General features: G+C 34.8%; 1 protein-coding gene across 1 annotated transcript in view; it reads right to left on the bottom strand.

Moving 5' to 3' along the window:
* Positions 1 to 22,965, bottom strand: part of bcan (brevican) — a 73,843-nt gene that overhangs the window by 5,588 nt on the left and 45,290 nt on the right. Inside the window, exons 8-13 of the mRNA XM_051923318.1 lie at positions 19,961 to 21,409; positions 6,754 to 6,861; positions 6,249 to 6,407; positions 4,248 to 4,330; positions 2,124 to 2,268; positions 772 to 954 (exon numbers count right to left, since the gene is read on the bottom strand). Of these exons, the coding sequence (XP_051779278.1) occupies positions 772 to 954; positions 2,124 to 2,268; positions 4,248 to 4,330; positions 6,249 to 6,407; positions 6,754 to 6,861; positions 19,961 to 21,409 (2,127 nt within the window). The remainder of the gene's footprint in view (positions 1 to 771; positions 955 to 2,123; positions 2,269 to 4,247; positions 4,331 to 6,248; positions 6,408 to 6,753; positions 6,862 to 19,960; positions 21,410 to 22,965) is intronic.

The following is a 22,965-nucleotide window of genomic DNA, read 5'->3' as shown; positions in this document are numbered from 1 at the left end:
AGAGAGAGACAGAAATATGGAGAGAGGTGACAAATTAAAAGAGACATTGTTTCACTGGTACTGGAGAGGTGGAATAATGGGTGAATCAACCCACCTGGCAGACTTGTGGTTCAACTACTCATTAATGTTCATTCATTGCAACAGCTAAGCTTTTACTAACATTTGTCTGCACTTTTGCAATCACTTTTTGTGATGCATCCCTGTGTTTTGGAAAACAGGGGCACTCAATATTTGCATTATAAAATTTACCTTAAAAAGCTGCACTTAGACAACATATATAGTACGTATATCACATATACTGTATATAGAAATGTATGATATTATCATTGTGTGAATAATTTATTGTGTGCAATAAATCTTAATCCATATTTTGAACCCATGAGATGGAAATTGTGCTTGTCTAAAAGAAGTCCTTTTTTTTTCTTTAACTATATTCATTCATATGATTTGTTTAAAAAAATGAGTTTGTATCAACCAAAAATTAGGCGTGAACTTGAGCAATGCCTAGAAGAAGAAAGTAAATTTCACACCTCAGAGTTAACACTCTTTTCAATCTCTGTCAAGCTATTTTGCATTTAGCCTTTAATTATATTTTCCCCCCAAATGATGCAGACTGTGGATTCTTCAAGTGTGAAATCCCAGGCATTAGGTCACAAAATGTTAAAATATTAAAATTGAATCTTGTACTTACTATCAAGGTCTTAGAAAAATGTAATTCTTAGTACACAGGATTTAGTGTCAATATTAGTACAAAGGTGATTTTTGACTAACCCGGGACGCAGACTATCTGTGGCTCCTCCCACTTGCCGTTGGACAGGCACTTGATGATAGGGTTCTGTCGCTGCAGGAAGCCCTCCTTGCATTGATACCGTGTCACAGAGTTGGTCTCATACTGCGAACGTGGTGTGCCAAGAATCTTGGCATTTTCCACAGCAGGTGGTTGTCCACAGGAGGCTACCAGGCAATGCAGAGAGCAGATCAGAATAAACTTGTTTTTTTTTTTTAAATCTTTTTTTCATGCAAAGGAAGGATAAAGAAGGAAATATAGAAGGTAAGTGTTTCATTAGAACTTCGCTTTAAACTCTCTTCCTCCTTTGCAATGGTAAAATGTTCGGTTGTAATTGATTCTTAGCAACTTGTTTTCTCCTTGATGCATGCATCACTATTTCCAGCAAAGACAGTTAAAATTTTAGAAATGCCAAAAGTGGAAATGTTGTTTCAGAATTCAGTATAATTATTTTAATGTAATTGATATTACAATTATTGAAAAAAGGATGATCATAGGACCAAAAACAGCAAAGAAGAATGTGACAATCAGATAAGAGTTGGTCTATGCAGGTTTAGGCCTTTCTTCTCATGAAAGAGGAGCCCAAGAACTCTTCTGCATTAATGATTTTAGGGCATACAGTGGGCTGCACCACAAATGCATGCCTTCAGATCTTGTATATCACCTAACCACAACAATAGACTAGGAAAGGGACCAGGCTGTGGTTACCCCTGCCTTTTAGTAAAAAAAGGCATATCACAGGGTTGAAATGGGAGCAGAAGGTGCATAAAGGAAAAAAGAAGGAATAAAGCGAGTCGGTTGTTTAAGTGGAAGACACTGATATCAAGGGCAACCACAATAAATACAAGGTGGTCCTAGAAACAAGCAAAAGCAGTGGTAATTTCCTGATAAACAACAAAAGGATATAAGGAAGAGACGGAGACAGAGAGAATGGGGCGTGCAAAGAGAAACGGAAAGAGTGCAAATGTACAGGTTTCATGCAGGCTTGTGACAAACATGTTGTGCACTTTCCTGTCAAGGTATGGTATCCTAACCTAAAATTTACTGTATGATAAATTTATTTTATATAAAAATTTTCCTTCAGATATTCCTGTTTAAATTTTGTCCCGCAGAAATTCCTACAAAGTGATAGCATGGCATTGATTAGTATTAAAGTCATTTATGTACATTACTACAAATTGTGCCGTTTCCAGAAGCAGGTTCTAAATAATATTACTAGGTTTCATTAGTAGTTTCATGCCATGCACATTAACAGACAAAATGCATTACTGTTTATATAAATTGTAAGTAGCGGTTACGACTCCATATGGTAAATACACCAAAGTCAGTTACTTACAAGTGCCCTTTTTACAAGTGTAGGATAAGTGATAGTTGCATGGAACATCACTCCATCGTCCTCCATCATGCCACACCATGACAACACAATCTTCTCCAGATAGGAAGTAGCTGTCAGGTTGTCCATGATACCAGTTTTCATAAAGCTACAGAAAAAGAACAGATGGTAACAATGGAGTAAATAAATAGTTAAATGTACATTTGCACAACAGAAACAGAACATGTGCAATTTTCAACCTGGTCAAGTTTTTGCACTCAAATTCTTGTGAGGACAGTCAGAGTCAATTATCAAGGCAACGGTTCTTTAAAGACAAGATAATGGGCTACTGGTATACATTACACATTTCCTTCAAAAGATCATCAAGTCCTACTTTCTATGGTACCCAAAAGGTCATCTCCATACTTGCACTTTTACAGTGAAATGTAAAGGTAGTTTTTTCACAATTTTATAATTGACATTGATAGTATAAACACCTTATATGTTAAGAAAAGTTCAAGTTCACATTCAAATTCAAAATTATTTTTTTCATCTGTACAGTACAGTGATTTTCTCACTTTTATGTATGACCAATATGCAACATGTTGCCACACTACACTGTCTTGATCAGCAAATATTATTAGTCAAAAAATGTGTTGTTATATTGAAATCAGTCTAATAGTCCATGAAGTTACACATTATAGTTCAATGAAAATGTGCTTTGCAGTAAGGAGGTTATGGGCTCACTTCCCGGGTCCTCCCTGCATGAAGAGTGCTTTGAGTAGTGAGAAAAGCTCTATATATATGATATATATGTAAGGAATTATTATTATATTGAAATCAGTCTAATAGTCCATGAAGTTACACGTTATAGTTCAATGAAAATGTGTTTTGCAATAAGGAGGTGGTGGGTTTGCTTCCCTGGTCCTCACTGCATGGACAGCACTTTGAGTAGTGAGATAAGCTCTATATCAATGTAAAGAATTATTATTATTATTATTATTATTATTATTATTATATTGAAATCAGTCTAATTGTCCATGGAGTTACACATTATAGTTCAATGTAAATGCATAATGAAGTAAAATTATTAATTGTTAAATAATATTAAGATTACATTTGCATTATATGCGCATTTTTTCATAAGAACTGTCATCACTTAGACTGGACTGCCAATACTGATGCGCTGTGCAAGAAAGGACAGAGCCGGTTATACTACCTTAGAAGGCTGGCGTCCTTCAACATCTGCAATAAGATGCTGCAGATGTTCTATCAGACAGTTGTGGCGAGCGCCCTCTTCTACGCAGTGGTGTGCTGGGGAGGCAGCATTAAGAGGAAAGACGCCTCACATCTGGACAAACTGGTGAGGAAGGCAAGCTCTATTGTTGGCATGGAGCTGGACAGTTTAACATCTGTGGCAGAGCGAAGGGCGCTCAGCAGGCTCCTATCAATTATGGAGAATCCACTGCATCCACTTAATAGTATCATCTCCAGACAGAAGAGCAGCTTCAGCGACAGACTGCTGTCACTGTCCTGCTCCACTGACAGATTGAGGAGATCGCTCCTCCCCCAAACTATGCGACTGTTTAATTACATCCGGGGGGTTAAACGTTAACATTTAACATTATACATAGTTATTGTCTGTTTTTCACCTGCATTATTATCATTCTTTAATATTATTTATTGTATCAGTATGCTGCTGCTGAAGAATGTGAATTTCCCATTGGGATTAATAAAGTATCTATCTATCTATCTATCTATCTATCTATCTATCTATCTATCTATCTATCTATCTATCTATCTATCTATCTATCTATCTATCTATCTATCTATCTATCTATCTATCTATCTATCTATCTATCTATCTATCTATCTATCTATCACTTGAATACTCCTGAGTGAGATCCTCATGCTCTTCCCACTTTATCAAGAATTTGTCTACTTGTATACTTTGTTTGTCATATTCTAGAAACACTCTTCACATTATGGCAGTTTGTATGTGCCCTGTGTGGTGCACTCGTATCCCACACTCTTCTATATTGTGATTTTTGGGATAGACTGGCGTGAGGCTTTCTCCCATTCATCATGTACTACGCAAGCATACGTATCATGGGTGTAAAAACTGCATACAAGAAATGTATTGCTTACCAATGGATTCCCATCAGACCAGCGAAAATCACCCTCAATAGTTTTGTCGTTTAAACCAGTCCACTGGTATTCTTTATAATTATCTGTGGTGAAAGGAAATAAACATGCCATTTGTCACCAAGAAATCTAAGTCTTCAGCTAAAAATAAAATCAGAACTTCAAATACACAAAATAAATCTCACTGTTCACTGAAGAATTTATTATTCATATTATTATGCAGTATATTATTAATTTTAAACACGACAACCCAGAGGTATGCATGGTAATGTAGTTTTGACTTTAAATTTAGATTAATAAGATTTTTTCTTTTATTTGAGAGGACAAAGGAGACTAATTCACAAATGAAGGTAGATAACGCTTCTCTTCAAAATATTGGCATAAATATTCAATAGCTGACATTATCTTTATAATTGTTTTTGGTGACTTTTCAACATTAAAGCTGAAAATAGTGTCCAGTAACCCTGGCTGAGTTTTTTATTGTGTATTTCAAATCGTTGTATTCTGGATAATCTTAGTCGAGATAAGCAACTTTGACATACAAAATGAGCAGTTAACTCAGATTAATTAACATTATTGGTTAATTTTATTGGTAGCTGAATTACCTATTTAGTTATTGCCTTAATACTATCTGCTGTCATTGGAAGAACAAAATGAAGTTAATTTTATTTTTTATTTTTTTCATTTTATTGAATTTATTAAAATCAAATGACATTCCATATAAGCAAGTCAAGTTTTACAAAACTAGGTTTGAAACAAGTAGACCCTGACCCCTGAGAAAGAGAGCTAGGACAGAAAGAATAAAACTTTAATAGTAGGAAAAGTAAGTAAATAAATAAATAAATAGAATAAAATTTTAAAAAATAAATTAAAAAAGGGAAGAGAATCTGCTTCCTCAATTTAAATGCTTACTCTAAAATGTTATTGATTAGATCCCGCCAGGTTTTGAAGAAGTTTTATACAGATCTTCTAAGTGAGAATTTGATTTTTTCAAATTTCAGATAATATATAACACCAGTTATCCACTGACTTAAAAGAGCTGAGTTAGGATTCTTCCAGTTGAGCAAGATAAGTCTATGTGCCAATAGTGTAGTAAAGGCAATTACAGTTTGTTTGTCCTTCTCCACTTTAAGCCCATCTGGGAGTACACCAAACACAGCTGTTAGTGGATTAGGAGGGATTGTAACACCAAAACTGTCTGAAAGACATTTAAAGATTTTGGTCCAAAATGATGTTTATTTGGTGCAGGCCCAAAACATAAGGCTCAATGAGGCTGAAACTTGATTGCAGTGCTCACAGGTTGGATCTTGCCATGGAAACATTTTCGACAATTTTAAACGAGAGAGATTTTAAGTTGAATTTTAACTTGAATAATTGTATGCTTCTGCGGTGGGTTGGCACCCTGCCCAGGATTGTTTCCTGCCTTGTGCCTTGTGTTGGCTGGGATTGGCTCCAGCAGACCCCCGTGACCCTGTGTTCGGATTCAGCGGGTTGGAAAATGGATGGATGGATGGAAGTTTCTAATTTGGATGTTATGAAAGAAATGTGTTGCTGGAAAGTTAAATTTGGAGAGTAATTGTTTGTAGGATGCAAAGATGTTGTCTATGTACAGATCTCTAAGTGATTTAACCCTGAATGTTTTCCAGACATTAAAAACTGCGTATGTTTGAGAGGATGAAAAAATATGGTTATCTTGGAGAGATGCCACAGATCACAGAGTACTTCCTACATTGGTTCCATATTCTGAGTGAGTGAAGCACAATTGGGTTGTTAGTATATTGGCGATAACTTGTACTTATTGGGGTACAAAGCAAGGAATAAAAATAAGTACTGCAGGATTTTATTTCTATTGAGGACCAAGTCCTGTGTATGTTCATTTATTAGTTAGTTAAAGGCTAGCTTGGACTTTATATAGCACTACTCCTGTCTTTACACTTCTCTTAAAATCTCTCATATGTAAAATCAGAGGTAATTGACTATACAGTAGATTTAAATCAGACATACTGTTGATGAATTCTTGCTCCTCTGGGTTCATAACACTGACAAGGTGACTTCCACTCGTTCGGCAGTGCTGCTCTGCTAACTCCCAGCTCTGCCTGTGGATGAAATGCTTATAACAGAAGCCCTGGAACTTCTCCCAGCCTACTTCACATTTCTCCAAGTCTAAATGAAAAAGAAACAATTGGTGAAAGAAAAATGTAATCATTTCTTCAGTTAGCACTCAATCCCAGCTCATTTCACACTTATGTAACAGCTTTATTTTTTTAAAAATTCAACTAACAAATATAAGTGTCTTTTCTGGAAATCTGAAACCTATTTTTAGGCTTGTATTCAGTAATTAAAATTATTCACTTTGTAGTCCATGCCACCCTTCTAAATCTTCACCTTAAATGATTATTATTATATAACAATATATAGTATTTCTAAATGAAACAACATATACTTTTGACATTCAGCATTTTACTCTTTTTTACAAGCTTTTTCTTTTAATACATTTAGTTCTGCTCACCAGTCTCGCAAAGGTCCCCTCCATAGCTGGGCAGACAGAGGCACTTTGTTGAAGCTCCTACCTCCACACAGGTCCCTCCATTCTTGCATGGATTTTCTAAACAAGCATCTGAAACATATGAATAAAAAGGGGATACTACACTTCCCCAAAGGGATCACTCTTCAATGTGTGTGCCGAGTTGTGTATCTGGTACAGTTATGGCTTCAATCCCATGGATTTCATTTAATAATTCCATACACTTAATACAAAAAATATATCCATTCCTTCATTTTCTGAACTACTACACTTCAAATGCAAGGTGGGAATCCTGGATGGGGTGTGCATCCATCACAGTGTACTTTACAGGGGCCAGTTAAGCAAATCTGTATGTCATTGGCATGTGGATTGAAGCTGGAATACCCAGCCAAAGCTGACACACACACACGTGAGGAAGCTGCCCAGATTGTAACTAAAACCCAAACTCAGGAGCTTTGTGATCACAGTGTTGTCCACTGCGTCATTGGGCTGCCCAGTAAACATGGCACTAGAGACTACTGACTTGTTGCATCTGGATTAGCACATGCAAGTAACAATTTCACTGTACTCTGTAAATGAGACAGCAATGACTCTGTACTCCTATAAACTTGTCTAGTTTTTCAAAATATGGATGATTGCTCTGTACACGATGAATAGGCAAAATTAATCCAATAAATGTTTATAAAAGTGCAAATTTGTTATTTGGCATGTCATTGTTCTGTCTAGTGAAATAAAGCTTCTAAATCTAAGCTCTGCCACATGTGATAACTACTTCCTTTAAAAAAAAAAAAAGTAAATTCATGATAGTAGCTAAATCTCTGCTTTAACTAAACCTTGTTTATTTATTTCTTTTCTGTGCTTTGTCCGATGGCTTCAAAATGTGCCAACCTCCTTGCTTCCCTAGGTTGGGAAAATGAATGGGTGGGTAAATAATTGCCCAGAACTGTATGTCCCCAGAAGGGCATTAATTCTTTAACTTTTTTGTAAATATTGTACCTTCTGTCTTAATTTTAAGACAAAGTAATTTGCAATGTAGATGCTGGTGTATATTCTTATCTGCCTCTCTCTCTCTCTCTCTGTCTATATATATATAAAGATTAGTGAAGTTGTGCAACATTTTCATGTGAAGTTTTCTAGCAATGCTCATTTTTCTTTAAAACAGTAAGTCATATAGTATACATCTATATATATATTTTTTTTTCATCTTCATTAGAATAATACAACAATGATACTCTCATGTCAATACAACCAATTAAACACACATACAGTACATCCAACAATCTTCCTTATATACATCTGCTCTGCTAAATGTAATGGCACACACTTATAAATTGTAAAACTGCATAAGCATTCAATTGCCAGCAAATCATGACTGGTGATCATGCAGCAGAAGTCATATTCTTTTTCCGTATTAAGTTAGGTACTAATGATACTTCATCAAGTAAACTACCATTCAGATATAAAGAGTTCTGTCCGTGTTAAAATAAACCTATGGACCGATAGCGAGTGAAGCGAGGGGGGTTGAGCCACCATAGGCAGCCAGTGAGGTACACTACCCTAGTATAATTTAATTTATTTATTTATTCTTTTTTTCCTTGCTGTTACCTTGTCATTTTTTCTCTGTGCTGTGTATTCCACAAATACGCAGAATTTCCCTTTGCACTCACAAAAATCTGGCAAACATTTCAAATTTCTCCAAAAGCTTGTATACAAAATTGTGCCTGGATGTCATATCTGGTTATGACACTCATAGCATAACAAACCACTACAGATACCATGTGAAATTCCCAGGATGTAACAAGAGTAAAGGCAAAGGTGAGCATTATAAAATTACCAAAATATTAACAAGACATCATAAATATCATAAACTCAAGGGCTCCAGATTTGGACATGTTGAAATATATAGATATAAAGACTACTTTAAGAAGGACTATTACAAGAAATGTAATTTAAGTTAGGGCTTAAGGATGGTATTTAAAACAACACCAATTATGGCACCTCAATGCCAGACTGAATCAGTCTTTTTACCTTTAACAGGAATTACACAAATAAGACCTAAAACCATTTTTTTAGGAAACTATAGATGCCCACTCAACTCCTTGAATGTACTCTTATTGTTCAGAAGCTATATATTGCTAATACAGTTATTCACTTACTAAATAACATGAAAGCAACAAAAGACTGTGGTATTATCAACTGTTGCAACAAGATTCCTGTGTATTTTAAATCAAATTGTTGTGTATTGATGCAGTACTGCATTTAGTTTTCACTTTCATGATCCATATTCCAGAAAGTTTGTTTTACTTGTGAAGTTTTATAGTCTAAGTCTGCATTCATAACAATTTCACTAATATTTGTAATCATGTGCAATACTAACTTTCTACTGAAATGGGTGTTTCTACAGGTGCAGTTTCTCTGTTTAGAGTAAAATATTAAATTATCTTAAATACTGCATTTTAAAATACAGTATATTAACAAAACATTTGCAATTAAGGAAGTGTAAGATATTTTTAATTCCAAGCAACCAAATATACTGAATATCCATCTGGCCATCCATCTATCTTCTAAACCTGCTTATCCAGGGCAGGGTTGCAAAGAAACTGGAGCTTTTTCATAACAATTAAGCAGATTACATTGATTTAAGATCAAAATAGTAATATTATTCAAGTAAAACACACATTTAGGTACATGTGCGCAACTGTGGCACCTGTCAATATATCAACTGAATTAATTTTTTTCTGATATATACAGGATACTGTATTTACCTGTTTTCACTCTTACCACATTTCCACAAATACTGTTATTTATTATATACTGCTTACTGCACATACACTCACACACACATTAATATATATATATATATATATATACACTGTATATATATAAAGAAACTAATTAAGCAGTGCACATAGATGTCTTGAATGACTTTTAACATTCTATTGCATTATTCAAAATGTTTTACAGCAGGACATTTTAGGACCTCCTCAGCACACCTCACACTTTTACCATATAAAATATGAATGGTATACAGTATATCTTAAAAACTCCATCAGTCGATGCCTTGTAGATCCCTCTTTTGAAAATCTGAATCATTTGTGTTAAATTCTACCAAATTTAAGCAAGAGGGATGAACCAGCCTTGAATTTTGACCAGAAACCTCCTGCTGACTAGTGATTATCTTAAATTCATTCTTTATATCTCCTTCAATTGTAGAGTAATTTTTTGTTTTCTATCATATTTAAACCTGGACTATAACAGAGTTACTGGAGAGCCTTCACTTCATTTAGCTTTGCCACTCCATTATTGAAATTGCTTTGTTCTTTGGATCTTTGGAACATTTCTATTAAGTTCAATCCAAGAACTCTTTAGTCCTTTAAAGTAATCCTTGTCCTCTTATGGACTTCCCCCAGTAGTTCGCTTAACTCTCAGAGGATGATTTTGAAGAGGCTCCCTAATAAAACCTTTTTTTCCCTATTGTTCAAATAAGAGCTTTCAGGTTTACATTATTGCTCATTTGCAGAATGGTTTCATAAGAACTGCAAACACATTTTCTCCCTAAACAAGACAATGATTTATTTATTTAAAATTGTATGATTGTGTTCTATACAAAAAAATACATGTACTCTTGACGTTTGGCATTTTTCTTATCATCACAGTGTTTGACATGCTGTTCAAATAAGTTGAAAACACTATGGATCTAAGAATCACTATAATAATCAGACATGCACAAACAGCAGTTTTAATGATGGTGTTTGATCAGGGCTTCACCCATGAAGATTTGGAATTTCACAGCACATGCATTAAATGGCTCAGAATGGTGTATATACAAACAGTCATGCATGAGAAAATGATAATAATGGTAACTGTAAATGTTTCCAATAATTTCCGAATATAGGTATGCTGGTACAATACTAGTAATGCAGCATAATGGAAAGTTTAAAAAGCAGAAGAAAATGAATGAATCATGTGATTCAGATGTAAGAGAAAAGTGAAAAACAGGAACTCTGAACCAAATAATGAATATATCATTGAAGGACTAATAACTGAAATTTCTTCAAAATCTGTGATTGATGTTTTCTTTTTTTGTTCAAATGATACAACCATCATCAAGGATAGAAGCACTAATCATATACATGGCTGTAAAATTACAAAACACAGTATATATGGAAATGAAGAAGATGTTGAAAAAAATGCAAAAAGTTGAAACAATAACTTTTAGAGAGTTAAATATAAATTTATGACCTTCTACTTCCATATTTAGGATGAATTAATAAATGGATCTCTGGATAGTCTAATGCATCTCAAAAGATTTTACTTATAGAGCATAAATGAGCAGTAAAAAATACTAGGTTTAATCACTTAAAATATGATGTAATCTAAACTTTACTTTTTAATTTAGAAAAAATAATTTTCCTTAATTACATTACTTAATTTTCGTTGTTGCTGTGGTGTCACCCGCTGCACTCAGGTCGAAATCCAGGTGGTTCGTCACGTGGTGGGTGCAGCAGTACGCTATCAGTGCATTGTACTTACTACAGTATTTAATGTCCACATTTCCATTGTTTCTTCAAAATGTAGAGTGCTCCTTATAATTGGGGAGTGTGGAAAGTCTTTGATGTGTTTTTCTATAAGCCACCTGGTAGCTACTTAAATAGTACCATTAAAACATATCATTAATTTAAACACTAGGAGATGTGAATAGTAGCATCCCAGTGGGGTCAGAACTTTTGACATTGGTTGTTGTACACTATAGTATGTGAACAGACAACTGCCAAATTAATTAACAACTTATATGGTACACCCTAGGGTGAGATAAATCCCTACAGAAAATGAGATATACAATATGGTATATAATATTTTAAATTTACATCCAGAAAGAGGTAGAGCAGATTTTCAAAACAGGTGATGGTTTTCAGGGAGGGTAGCATATTGAGCAAATTAAGACATTAAACAAGGCATTTGGTGCACAAGTTCATGAGAACAATGCCATGATGCTATGAGAAAGCACTTTAGTTTCATTTCACACAAACAATACAGTGGCAACTAAAATGGAAAATGACCTACGAAAAACTCACTGAAGACTGAAATGCTATGAACTTTTAGGGGACAATCATTAGGAACAAAGAAGACATGAAAAAACTTAAATTATGAAGAGAATAGCTGCTTTCCACTATGAAAATGAAAAATTTCTATACGAGTATGTAATAGAGGCCAATTTGCTAATTAAAAACTTTGCATTCATTTTTGTTAAATATTAAAATGTACAAAACATAAAAATTAATGGTACTTCAAATAATTAATAAACACTGCTGACAATATTACCTATCGTTCCAGTTTTCATTTTTGGAGTATTTTTTTTAAATATGTCAGAATATGGTGGCACAGCATTTTATGTATAGTAGCTGTCTTAGATAATAGCTAATATTTAGTTGGTTATTTTTTAATGGAAAATGATGCAAAAAACAGCTTTTGTCACAGAAAACTTTTTTTTTAAACTAATGCAATATTGGGTGTATATGGCATCAGGTCCACTACTATTAACAAACTGAAACCACTGATCTACCCTGTCGTCATCAAAGATTATTCTAAATTAGAGTTCAGCTCCTCAAAATACCAAACACGCCAAAAATAAAATGTCAATCAACAAGATATTAATTGACATTTACATAATGGCATCATTCATTCAATAATTCATTCATTCATTTAGTCATTCATTCACCCCAATATAAGATTGTGAGGTTAATTACGTTTAGCCAGAATATAGCTCATTTGTAGGCCTGCATATATAATTACTTCACATCATAAAGGTTACAAAGACCTCATTAATTCTTCAAGGGTGATTACAGTTGAGAGAAAAGTATTTATTTCAGGTGATTAACTTAGAATATGTGAAGCTCTAATCAATTAACAGGATCAAGGAAATTGCATAATGTTATCAATTACTGTCTATCATGTGTAGTCTGCATAAAAAAAACTTGTCAATCAATTTTCACATTCCTCATTACTTGTTGACAAAACAGCCAAAAAGTTGCAAGCTTCAAATACACTGCATGCTACTTTAGCATAACGGTATCAGTGAGTGGCTTACCTGGAGAAGCAACATCATGCAGGTCAAAAATGGATGTTTCCAATCCGACCATTGACTGCAAATTGCTGATCCATCTAAATACAGTTTTTAAACTGTTCCTCACCATAGAGGTCTTGACTTGGGGTCAAAAATACTTTACTTAAGATCAGTTCAATTCTCCAGTGTGCACATTTCAACAGGTTTGGTGATGGCAATGAGAATTTTAGTTGGTGTACTGGCCTAGAAAATGTTTAGGCTAGGTTAAGTTAGATTAGGTTAAGTAGACTTTGTAATCCCAGAGAGAAAGGAATGTTTGCAGATTTCCATTCTTCCATTAGTAGAACTTAATATTGCATTCATACTAAGAGCTCAATATCTCAACAGAATAATAGGGAAGTATCAACAAATTGAGCAAAATAAAATAATCTCATGCCTTTGTTATATTGCAGGATTTGAATCATTGAATCTCATAATTAAAAAAAAAATAAATGTTACAGCAATTAACATTAAAAATGTATATAAAATAATTGTTGATATTCCTTGCTTAAAGCTCAAAAAACTGCTTTCCATTTACTGCTTTTTTTTTGCAAACAGAGGTTTTATTCCAGAAACAGGTCTCACAACGGTAACCAGCATACAAAAAAGCAACATATTTTTAATATTCCAATGTATAACATCTACAACATAGTCACACTTGATGAGTGCCCTCAAATTTGAAGCTAGAGTAATTTCAATATTTGAAAGCTTAAAAAATTGGGTTCACACATTAATGAAGTCTATTAATGTGTCACAATATTTTTACTGCATAGTATTTGATTGTGTCGTGGTCAAGCTTAAAAAATGAAATTTTGCAAAGGAATGTTATAATAACAACTTAACAACTGTTATCACAAAAATTTGCATTAGGCTTGAAGGACACAGTGCATTAAAAATATGTAATAACTGCAGAGTACCCTTACTTTACAGAGAATTTTTATATTTGCTTATAATAAAACTAAGATGAAGAAAATTAAATTTGCCTAACGGTAAACAGCTTTTCATGAAAAATGTGTCGAATTAGTTTACCTTTCGCTTCCATCAGAGGTGTCACACTCACTTCTTAGAGGGCGACAGTGGCCTCAAATTTTCATTCCAGCCAGTGTTGCAATTTGAAACCAAATATGGAGTAAACTTCCCATTTGCTTAATTTTACTTTAATTATTTGTCCACTGTGGCCCTAAATTAGATCAAGCTCCCTATGTTGTGTTTCCTTTCTTTTTAAAGATGAAATGCCTTCACTTTCGTCTCAAACTTTAAATAATTGTGTTCTGATTTCCTAGTCTCTTCTTTTTTGTTAACCATCGACTGGTTAAAAATAATACACAAATAACATAGAAATCAACTTCTAACCAACAAATGTGGTTTCACTTGCACCTTTGTGTTCATGATAAAATGTTTGTTTGAAATATATATTAAAAAACATATAAATGAAAAAAAAACTGAAATACTTATTGTCCAAGGAATGGATTTAAATGAAGAAACCAGATAAAGTGAAATTGTGCAGCAAGGACAGTAATCCACAAAGTGGGTCTGACACACATGTCTTACAGCGCTTTTGTCAAAATAGATAATGAGATGCCAATCATTTACTTTTCCCAAATAAAAGACTTGTGTTAGTATGCTATTAATCAACTCAATGTGTTATCATTGTTTTTTTAATGTTGCAATAAATCTTCTTTGTTTTATTTATTCATCTCTTTTTTTTTGTATAATTAGTAAAATAAAATCCCAGATGTTGGCATATAATAATGTTCACTTAATAAGTACAGTATGAGCACTGCAAATGTCACAACACAGTGATGATCATTATTTTAAAAAATACTTAAGAAACAATAATATTTATTATTAGGCATAGTACTAATCCAATACAGTGGCTAATGCTGCTGTCTCTAACAAGAGCTCAAATGGCAGTCCAGCCACTGTCTGCATGCTGTTTGCATGTTCTCCCCTTTGTCTTGTCTGGGTGCTTTAGTTTTCCTCCCACATTTCAAAGATGTGCAGTTTAGATTATGTGGTGTTCCTGCATAAACTGTGTGGGTGGACATCCTACTTTATAACCAGTATTGGTGAGTTGGGCCCTGATTCTTCACAACTCTAAAAACTGTCAGTTGAGTATAAAAAATGGATGGACAGATGAAATGTCCTATAGGAATTAATAAATAGTGTCAAGGTGGTGCTAATGATTTTTTCGTAAAATACTATTCATTTGGTTTTCAAAAACTTCTGTTGTTTAATTATTTATTTTTGTAAAACAGAGTTAACCCTGAAAATACATATTGTTTTAAATCTTTTTGCTGTGATAACAGCAATCTTTCTTCAGTATCAAAAAATAATGAAAGAAAGCTTTTCTTAAAGTAAGAAAATTTTTCAGGTTTAATACACTCATCAAACTCAAAAACAAAACAAAAATATCCTCTTTGATAAAATTTTACAGAATATTCACCCGTAATACACTAGTGTCTTGTTTAGGGCTACTATGAGTACGGAAATAAATGTCTATAGATTTACAGAATATGCAATACTGTACTGCACCATAATCCCAATTTACTAACCAGCAAAAAGACTGCACTGATAATAATATATTAAGTAACAACATTTCAATTGCAAAAAAAAAGATAATTTTTCAAAGTGTTATTGTGGGATGCTGGAGCATGTTCTTGTAACACTTGGGAGCAAGTCAAGTGACGGAACATTAATAAGCCAATTATCACTGCACTTTACATGCACATGTGGGAGGAGTCACCAGAGAGAGTTCAGAGGGAGAGAACTCCAAACAGATGGCAACCATGCTGGGAAATGATATGAGCCCTTGAAACTGTAAAACAAAAAGTGGCATTAACCACTTCCCCACCATTCAAATTAAACCTTATTGAACTTTAATGAAAATGATTTTACCCTTTAAAGATTAAGTTAATTACTTTACAGCAGAGAACGTGAAACACTTTAGATTCATAATGTAGCTTCAGTTTTGATTTTTCATACTGTGAGATGTGACCGAACAAGGAAATTCTTCAGATACATTGCTAAAAAAATTCTAATAATGTCTCAGGAAGACCAAGAAGAAACTGATGCAGCATGAGGCATCAAATCAGCTCTGTCCCTTCTGAAATGTCTTTAATCCAGCTTTGATTTGAAAACAATATCAAAGACAGAATCAGAGAGTATTACTGGATTGGCTGTATTTATTTAAATAAATAGTTCACATATTAAAAGCACAGATGTTTTCCTATATGAACACAGAAATGACTGATTTTCCTTTGTTATGATATTTAGAATTACATGCAAAGTTATAGTATGTTTCTTTTGCAACAGCAGACAACACAGTATTTGATAGGCGCAAAGAGATCCTGCTCTGAAATTAAAGTCTCTACACAGTTGGTTAAATAGAACATGCACTACTGTGAATAAAACTACTTTTAAAATAGATTCCATTTGCACAACACATGATGAAAAATGGGTAATAAACATTTCATAAGGATGAATTACATTAGACAGAGGATTAAAGTACAGAACTAAACCTGCTGTGCTAGGTTAAAAGTCTCTTTATTATTATGATGCATATGTGGACACTAGCATCTATAGTACCATATTTTAAAATGTGGGTGGGCAGCCAGACTGGCTTTTCCAAAGGACTGCTCACCTTCATTAGGAGGTTTGCTTTTTTCCAGGTACATCATCAGCTGATTTTTTATTTTCTCTTCTTTCACTACCAGATGTTCTAATCTTTTGCTTGTTTAGCTTCTCCTCTACTGCTTATTTTGGTTCTTTCATTCATGTTTCTTAAATTACATTTTTAAAAGTCAATGCAGGGCATATCGTGTAGTTCTTTTTTATTTTGTTATTACTATATAATTAAGGGGATACATGTGCCTATACAGATGTGCATTTTGTAGAGTTTTATATTTTTGTTACTGTTTTCTGTTGCTATCCTGTCTTTTAGGAAGAAGCACTATATAACAATAAACTGAACTGAAGCAATGATGTATATGTCATTATTGATGAATGGGGAACAAACAATTGAGAAAAAAACAGAACAATGCAAAGCCATATACTTATCACCTGAATTATTCCAATATATGGTGAAAGAAATTCAAAATAAGAGTTAATGAGAAATTTCACAGATATGTTAAACCTTAATGTGCAATTCTGAGACTGGTCTGAATGCTGGTCTGTATGTTGGCTTACTGCACCCTACATGAATTGCTCTGATGATCATTAAAGAAGCATTTTCTTCCCGGCTGTATCCTGGACTGTTTAAAATCAGTTACGTTACACTGGCTCACAGTGATGACCTGCCACCTCTGCCACCTTGTTTGAATGATCTTTCACCTACTTACAAACCTGCACAATCCAATTTGGGGTTGCAGGAGTTGACTTCTACCTTAGCAGTGGAGGGTACAAGGCAGCACCCAATTCAAGACAAGATGCAGGTCCAATTTGGTTTACATTAGCATACACACAGTCACACATTCCTGATTTTACCAAGCAGCTAAACACACGTGTGCATACACACTTACTTTATATATTTTGTAAATGTGAGACGAATACCCGGAGAAAACCCAGGCAGATATGAGAAGAATGTGGATATTCCATGCAGAATGTGATTGATTGAGCATAATTAATTTTGGAATTTGTCTACCTTATGATAATAATTTATTCTGGTTTTGTTGTACCTGTTTAACCTTGGAAATGTTAACATTTTTAAAATGCTTTTAACAACATTCCACCTCATTGACTGGGGAAAAACCTTAACGTAATAATGTATTTTGATGCCTCCACACTCTCCTAGATTATGAACTACATGACCAACAGAGAGCAGTTTGTGAGGCTGGTGGTGTGTACACCTTAGGAAAATGTTCTGTTTCCCTTCCTGTTTACAATACCATCTATAGAAATTCTCAGCTATCTCATCCATTATAGGCAGCATTAATAATGGAGACGATCAGAGTACTAGAGGCTTGTGAAGGACTTTGCCTTATGGTGTAGGGAGAAGTGCCTACAGCTTAACATCAGAAAATCAAGCATGTAAAAAGGTCTCTGAGACCAATCGCCATTCAGAGAAAGGATGTGGAAGTGGGGCTGAGCTCTCAAGTACCCAGGGGTTCATATAAACGGCAAATTGGATTGGTCTGACAACACTGTGGCACTGTACAAGAAAGGCCAGAGGAGACTATACTTCCGTAGGAGACTCAGGTCTTTTGGTGTATGCAGCAAGCTGCCAGAGATGTTTTGCTAGTCCACAGTACTGCTCTATACTGAGAAAGTAACATGAGTCTAAAAGACGCACAAACCCTGAACAAACTTATCAGGAAAGCCAGCTCTACCACAGGGCTAACCCTGGAAATCCTGACGGTTGTTTTGGAAAAGGGAGTTTTGGCAGAACTGGATGCAATCATGAAAAACCTCCTCCATCCCACCTAGGAGGTGCTCTCTTGGTGCCCTCCATGGTGTGCTAAAATGAGCCTCTGAGGATCTTTTCTGCCCAGTGCTATCAAGCAATTCAACGCTTCCTTCGGGAGTACCAGTCTAAATACATATACTGTAGTATTTAAATAGGTGTTTCTGCACAAATAATATATATGTATTATTTATTTTTTTATCTATGTGTTGATTGAATGCATTATTTGTCCTTTGAGTCTGTATCTTTGTTTTTTATGTTTCTGCTGCATCTAAAATTCCCCATGAGATTAATAAATAATTTAATCTAAGTATGGCACAAACAAAAATTGCTAGTCAGTTCCTGAGTTAGAAAAAGTCTTTAATATACTGGTGGAGCATTTGGCAATAAATTTCTATCAGAATATTTATATAGGTATGTTTGCATCTGTGGGATAAGCGCTTGTACTCTTATTAAACCAGGAGTAATTTGGAGAAATTAAGAATGTTGAGAAAAGCCAAGCAAAATGACACCTTTTATTGGCTAACTAAAAAGATTACAATATGCAAGCTTTCGAGGCAACTCAGGCCCCTTCTTCAGGCAAGAGGTAATCATCTTGTAATTACATCTTGCCTGAAGAAGGGGCCTGAGTTGCCTCGAAAGCTTGCATATTGTAATCTTTTTAGTTAGCCAATAAAAGGTGTCATTTTGCTTGGCTTTTCTCTACATTCATAATGGCTAACACAGTACAACACCCTAGTACTAGAGAAATTAAGAATAATTTTTTACTTAGATAAAACACAATTTTGATTTTCTTTTCAATGTTCATTTTTTGTATCAAATACAGTTACACTCAGTAATAAATAACTACAAAAGCAATGTGCCTATCTGTTTGGGGTAAGTGAGGATCTTACTACAACAGCTTGCTAGTAGCAAAAAGAGTACTGCCATATGTTGAACTACTCCATTGTACTATGTAAACATGATGATAAGGCAGTGACTTAACTTGATGCTAACACTCAAGTGTTTGTGCTTAACTCAGCAGATAGTTGATTGTGTACAAAAGGCTAAAACAGTTAAATAAAGTTTATTCAGTAAATGTAGTTACAGTCACACATACCAATAGTACTGTAATTGTTTTGTCAAATAGTGTGCATTGCATTTACAGTAATTAGCCCACTTTTGGTTCGTACATTTGTGTAGCCTGTGCATGCATTAGAAGAACCTTTGTCCAAAACAGAGTATTCTGACTTTATCCCAATGCTAACATGATATACTGTAAATAGTGAAATTCTCTGCTAAGAAATTTTGGCCATTAGAAATACAGTGACACACACACAGTTAAGAAAATGAGTCTCAAACAGAGCAAAAGAATGCATCCTCCTTCTACAAAACACTTTAATATTTTCACGGAAACCATTTTCAAAATAATACTTCACAGAAGTAGAGAATTTCTGAAAGATGCATGCACAAGAGGAATTTGTTTGACAAACATTAAGGGCTGCTTTTCTGGCTTCTCTGACAAGACAACTGTCAAGGACAGACAGTTAAAGAGTGGAGAAAGAAAGATATAAACACAGACAGTGAGTAGAAGCAAAGGTAAAGTCAGTGATAGTCCCCAAGAGCACGTTACAGTATTCCCAAGTCATCAGACATAAATAAAAGGACAGTGGAGAGGATGGTTATTGCAGTGTAGAAGAAGACGTTACCTGAAAGGTTCTCTCCGTGCCCAAGAACAGCCCTTTCTGTGGGCAAAGCAGGGAGGGTAGGCTTCCTTGTAAACTCAGTAAGTGTAGAAGGAGTACCTTCTTCTTCTTCATGTCTGGTGGCCTCTTCAAAGAGATCTTCTGTTTGCACTGTCAATTCAAATTCAGTCACAGTTGTACTTTTAATGGTAGGTGAGGTTGGTGACAAAGTTGTTGTTTCTGTTTCTAAATTGTCCTCTGGACTTTCAACTGTTTGATAAGTGACTAAGTTAGTGGTAGGTCCCTGTAAAGAAATATGTGTGGTGGTGGTGGGCTGTGTTGAAAAAGTCCACAACAAAGAGCCAGTTGTTGTTGCTGGAGCTGCTGAGGAACGATCTGTAACTGTAAATGTCTCTTTGCCCAAGTCATCTAAACTGCCTGCAGCAGGGACATCTGTTGTAGTAATGTGGTCTCCACTGTATTCAGATTCTTCAGTTTTTGATTCCTGAGGTATCACTGAAGGCAGGATTTTACCAGAGGGTGTTTTTAACTCATCTGGAAAACGTGTAATGGAAATCTGCTTGTGGCCACTTGGTGGTTCCGTAAATAGTGAAGCACTGCCATCATGATAAGAGACGCTGCCAGATTCATGTATTGGAAATCCAGATACTTCTCCTGCAGCCTCTTGCTTAGCAGTGCCAGTAGATTTCAGTAATTCTCTGAAACTAGTCATAGTGTAAAGTGTGGTAGATGAACCTGAAATATCAAGCTCAGATTTTTCTTCCTGAGGATAACCACTAAACTCTACCTTCAGAGGGGATTTAGTCATCCCTGAACCATCACCGGACATGTGGGGTATCATAATCGTTGTGACTGTATACACTGTGGTTTCTCCTGAAGTTGATATGGGCTCATGTAGGCCTGATTGTCCAGAAGGCTCATTTCCCACACCTATTTGACTACTGTAAACATCTGTTTTAAATGTCTCGCCTATTTCAGAAGTATCTAAACTTTTTTCCACTTGATGCATTTCTGGCACATTTTTCTCTGAAGAACCTTCAAACTTGGGTAAACTTTTAAAATCTAAGGATCCTAGTTCTTCATCATCAGAAGATCCTTCTTTGTTAGCCTTGTAAAGTGACTGCTGATCCTGAGATGTGCTTGTTTCAAGAATTTCCCTCTCCAGATCACCTGAGATAGTATCCTTAATTTTAGCTGACAATGAAGAAGTAAACTCAACAAAGGGTGTATGTGAAGTCACTACGATTAATGGAATATTCTCCTTGGATCCAGAAGAAGTGGGCTGTAGTGAACCTTCACTAGGCCACTCAGTGCTAGAAACAGTAGGCGATGTTCCTTCAAGATTGTCCAAGGGAGTTGTTGTCTTTACTTTTTCATGCAACCTCGTCAAGTCCTTTGTGACTGAATGACCAGATGGCACATAGCCTGATAATTCCAGAATAGATCCAGAAACTGCAAAAAGAAAGACAGGATTTATTCCTATGAAATAGACCATACAATCCTAGTTTAAATCTAATGGCATACTACTGTATGTCGACAATCCTACACTACAGATTAAAATTGAATTAGAGTATGAACATATATAAATAAACTACATAAAAAATGATAAAACATACATGTATTTTTTATTTTGAAAAGACACACCTCAAAAATAAATCTGTAGGGACTAAGTCTTGTAGTTCTATTAAAGTGTATTTTATTAGTACTATTATTTAGTACTTTTGGCACAAACATACCATATGAATGAAATATGATTTTAAATTTTAATATTATTACTTTTAATGTCACTATTATTGGAAACAACTTATTTATCCTTTCATGGTCTTGGATTCATAAAATTATTTTTATCAGGTTTTGAAGAACAGAATGCAGACAAATGAACTGCTAGAGCTTTTTCTTCTCTCATAAAAAAATCAGACTTTTACTGCAACGGCAGGCCTGCTAAACAGAAAGCTGCATTTCACAAAGCACGCAATTAAAAAAATGATCATCAGTCTGGATCCTTAAAACCTGAAAAAATGTAATGCAATGTGTAACATGGTTCTCTTGTTATGTACAAGCTACATGAAGACAACATCTGACAAGTAAGCTGCACTTATCACCTGAAAACAGCATTCCAAATCAAAATAAGGTGACACCTCCCCTGTTTGTTGGTGACATTTGATGCTCCAATCACCATGCCTCCCCAGAAGCCAACCAAAAACGCACATGTCCAAGAGTTGACACAGCTGCGATCCAGAATTAAAGGCTTAAATTCACCTTATTCCTAAGGAGAGTTGTGTTGTTCAGAAAACAATCTGTAAATGTCTGTGGTTTGGAAACTTTAGAAGAGTCCAACTTTATTGAAGAAAAGTGATGTGCAAATGGTAGAGAGGCTATATGTAAAACAAGCATATTTTGACTTGTTCCTAAGAATCAACAGGACTGAACAGAACAGAACAGAATGAGATGAAGTTAGAATAAGAAAAAACAAAGATGCCAGACATATGCTAATCTGTTTAATTGTTTGAATGATCAAGGCAGACCACACTCAAATCAGAAAATGCCATGCTTGTGAGAGTGAATTCTAAGATGCAGATACAACAGACACTCACTGTTTATTTATTGCTGCTGGAAACAAAGCACATTTATGAATATTCATCCTAAAAATCATTAGCATATAAGCCCTCATGCCTGTACTCACCCCAGTCAGACCATCTCTGCTTCCATTTTACAAAAAGAAATGTTGTTCAGAACTGTTAGAGGACCACCTGCAGTATTGTTTGGATTCACTAAACTGGCACTTATTTAGAGATGCCTGATCAGTTCTGGATGAATATGCTACCATTGTAACCAGATTCATCAAAAATATATGGGCAGCTGTGTGTCTGCAAGAACAATCCAAATCAGAAATTGTGACTCACCAGTAATAATCAAAACTTATTGAATGTTTGCAGTCACGCATTTCAGGTCAGTCATATGGAAACATACAGTACATGCAATTAAAATTGAATAGCATTATTATGGAA

The sequence above is a fragment of the Erpetoichthys calabaricus genome, chromosome 2 (genome assembly GCF_900747795.2).
Source record: "Erpetoichthys calabaricus chromosome 2, fErpCal1.3, whole genome shotgun sequence".
Taxonomy (NCBI): domain Eukaryota; kingdom Metazoa; phylum Chordata; class Cladistia; order Polypteriformes; family Polypteridae; genus Erpetoichthys; species Erpetoichthys calabaricus.
The sequence above is the reverse complement of the archived record's forward strand: the minus strand, read 5'-3'. Positions and strand labels throughout refer to the sequence as shown.